This window comes from Morone saxatilis, unplaced genomic scaffold, assembly GCF_004916995.1.
Source record: "Morone saxatilis isolate NCDOM2014 unplaced genomic scaffold, NCSU_SB_2.0 Contig9, whole genome shotgun sequence".
NCBI lineage: Eukaryota > Metazoa > Chordata > Actinopteri > Moronidae > Morone > Morone saxatilis.
The window spans coordinates 17,437,201-17,440,979 of record NW_023340268.1 but is presented as its reverse complement, the minus strand read 5'-3'; the positions used below and the strand labels follow the sequence as shown (position 1 = coordinate 17,440,979).

The 3,779-nt window shown below is 44.1% G+C and overlaps 1 protein-coding gene across 1 annotated transcript in view; it reads left to right on the top strand.

The window, feature by feature from the left end:
• The first annotated feature begins 422 nt into the window (after positions 1-422).
• Positions 423-3,779, top strand: part of LOC118343219 (adenylate cyclase type 2-like) — an 18,316-nt gene continuing 14,959 nt past the window's right edge. The window contains exon 1 of the mRNA XM_035681974.1: positions 423-1,166. Within this exon, the coding sequence (XP_035537867.1) occupies positions 903-1,166 (264 nt within the window). The 5' untranslated portion in view covers positions 423-902. The remainder of the gene's footprint in view (positions 1,167-3,779) is intronic.

Sequence of the window (3,779 nt, the reverse complement as noted above, 5' to 3'; positions counted from 1 at the left end):
CTCACTCACTCTGCATTTTTACACACACACACACACACACACACACACACACACACACAATCATGCTGACAAACACACAGTTCTTCTTCTTCCTCTTTTCTCTTCCACCAACTTCACACTTATGTAAATTTCTAAGCATCTTCTTTTTTCTGTACCTTGCAAACAAACACACACACGTCTTGCACCTCATTTACCAGTTCTCCTCCACATTAGCTAATCTCACACCATCACCATTCTCCACATTTACACACTCTCTGATAGGTACACGCACACGACTACACACACCAACACACACGGCCAACCTTACCCACTAGCTCTCCCCACCACACACATTGGTACACACCCTCTTTCCTCTCGCTCTCTTTCCTCCCTCCCAGTTATACACATTCTCTCTCTCTTTCTCTCCCTCAGTCCTCATCTGCACCTCAGCAGAGTAACATGTTGCCTCGCTGCAGCCACAGTGCAGAGCGGTAAGCTGCGGCTGCCTGACCAAACATAAAGAGCAAACAAGAAGGAGAAGCAAGAGGAAGGAAAGTGAAGTCTCATCATCTCCTCCTCGGTGCCCGACCACCTTCACTGTGAGGGAGAGAAGAAGGTGGAGGAGAAGAAGGAAGATCGGTTTTCACACCGTCCTGACTCAGTTTGTCGCCTCGAGCTGAGGGAGCGGTAGAGGATGCAAGGGAACCTGGAGGAGCTGAAAAGTTGGCACTCTCTCACTCAGCTGTCCAACCATCCCACACAGCTGACCAAACTTTTTTAAACAAAGAGGAGGAGGAGGAGGTGGACCTTTGAGGGTGAGGAGGAAGGGGGAGAGAGAGCATCCCTCACACTGTTCACTTTTGTGTACAGCACGTGTTTTGGTCAGTCAGAAAGCAGGACCGTCCTTCCAGAGGCAGCTACCCATGTGGCAGGAGGCTCTGTGGACCCGAGGACGCTACCTGCTGGAGAAGAACGATGGCGGTGAGGCTGCCGAGGGGCCCGAGAGCCTGGGAGAAGGGTGCCCGGGGTTCCAGGGTGAGGTGTGTGTGGAGAACGAGAAGCCCCAGGACTGGCTGTACGAGTCCTACTACAGAATGAGCCAGCAGCATCCGCTGATCGTGTTCCTGCTGCTGATCGTCATGGGAACCTGCCTCGCACTGCTGGCCGTGTTCTTTGCTTCAGGACTGGTGAGTGTGTGTTAACAATGTGTGTGTGTGTGCAGAGGTAAGTGATGGACTTCAGAGGTGTTTATCCATCCAGAAAGAAGAGGTTAGTGTAGTTTGATCTGAAACAAATGCAGCACATCAGTGCCAACAAACAGGAAATGCTATTACTGTTGTACATTTCACAACAATTTCACAATAATAGCAAACAGCTTTTTCAAATGTTATTAGATCTACATGTTTTGCTCTCTCACTTCTTCGGGGTATGTAAATAGAAGAACAATTTGGCAATTAAAGGAATCTTTTAACATTTTGCAACATTTTCTTATTCGCTTTCTTCCAGACAGTTAATAAGAGAGGGATAGCACTCAATCATTATGAAGCTGGAGCCGGCAGACAGTTAGCTTAGCATAAAGACTGTAAACAAGGAGAAACAGCTAACCTGGTTCTGTCCAAAAAAGTAAAAAAATCTTGAGTTCATTAATTACAATCCTACATCTTGTTTGTTTAATCAGTTCAAAAAACAAAATTTAAAATGACAATTTGCTGTTTTACATGTGATTATAAGGCTACGTTATAAGTTGGCTATCCCTGTTTCTGGTCTTTATGCTAAGCTAACTGGCTACTGGCTTCAGCTACATATTTATTTTACAGACATGAGAGTGGTGAAAGTGAATTTCTCAAAATGTTGAACTGTTCCTTTAACATGAGCTGCAATAACTAGCACAAAGAAAAGAGCGGCACCTACAGCGTCTCAAACAGGTGAGCATGGCAGTACTGCACACATTGAGTGACAGCTGATACCTGGGAAATGTAGTGTGAAAATGAATGCTTTGAATTAAGTATGTCACCCTAAAATTCTAGCATGTAACAGCATTATTTTCCTTTCAAAACCATCCTTCTTTGCTTCATTCCAGTGAACCACAGAACTACACTCATTTTCATACTAACCATATTGATGCAAAAACTAAATAAAAGAAAGTTTATTCTGACAGAAAAGAATAAAGGCCACAGTGTGTTTTTAATGCGGTGGAATGCTGCATTTCATTACAACCCCAGAAAAGCTTCTGCATGGCTACAAGCTATATATCCGTCAGATAGAAGCCCTCTTGTTAGAATCACAGAGGAGTATTAAAATAAAAGAAGAGTTTCGGTTTTAGCACGAGACTCAGTGAGACAGGGAGGCCCATGTGCGTGTGTATGAATTATGTGTGACAACATAAGAGGCCGTGAAGCGGCACTTTAAATTGCAGCGCCCGGTTTGCAGAGCGGATCAAGAGCGGGATGAGAGTTTAGTTCGCGGCTGTGTGGGTGTTAGTGCTTTTGTCAAGTGAAAAGTGTTTTGGCCACAAACACTCAACCACAAACACAAGCTATTGTTTTTCAAGTACTGCTTTTGTGTTTTTATGAAATAGCCATACAAAAGGAAGCCCACTCATTGCTGTGGTTGTTGTTGTTTCAAAATGATTGTTTTGCTGCTATATGTCCAGGATGATCTGTAGACTTGCTTTTCTCTCTGTGTGCGTCATGTGCTTTCCAAGTAGCACATGGAGGCCAGGTGTGAAGTTTTCAGTCAGACACTGGGAGGTAGGTGGAACCATAGATATACATAATAAAGGCTAGATGTCTCGTCCGGCGGGACTGCTGCCAATGGGGGTCGACGTCCGCACCCGGCGGGCCATCTTGCCACAGTCGAGCTCACTCACTCGTAACAATTGTTTAATGGTGCATGGAACTATTATAAGAATAAACCATAACTTGCTCAATTTGTCTAGCCGATTTTAAACTGGTTTGTGTGTGTATAAACGTTGCAAAGAGCTGTAGTTATACACTGCATACTTCATGAAAGTAAATGATAATAATTTAAAAAAAAATTTAATAATTAATAAGTTAAATATATCCAGAATTATAGCCACGTTAATAACGCTTTTGTAAGAAACCAAACGCGTTTGTAATAAATCCGTCAAGATTTCAGCGACCGATAAGAGTATTTGGTGTTCGTGCAGAATCACTCACTTTACAGCAGATACCACATGAGGCCCGCCACCCCCCCCCCCCCCCCCCCTGAAAGCTTCCCGTGACAAGGATGGCTGCCTCCCGGGGGGGTGAGACGGTTTGAGCTCCGCCCGTAAGAGATCGTACCTGTGGTATACTGGTGGGTATAGTTGCTGATGGTGAAAACGCCTGATAAAAAACACATAAATAAAATGTGTATAGCAAACAGGGAGAGTTCAATGGCCCTCCAGTGTGTCTTGGAGTCAAAATTAGCTTTTGTTTAGCTTTTGGAGGCATTTAATAACTGATCATTACAAATATTGGATAAGACGGGACCCCACCATCCTCTGCTTGCTTGCTGGAGGCTGTCACTGACGTCCTGTTACATTCAATTGAACTACATAACAGGCTTGTTCCCAGGAGAACGTCCTAAATCGATCCCTTTACTTCTATTTAAGACAAATCAATAGATCTTATTGTCCCGGTCGGTCGATTTAATTCTCCAGGTCCTTCTCTTCTTTTGGGGCTGCAGACGTGTGTGTTTACAGCTCGGTTTACAATCTCCACTAATCATTTCCCATCATTCACATTGTCAGTCGAAAAACATCGTTTTTTCCCCCAATTTGTTCCTATTATACGGCC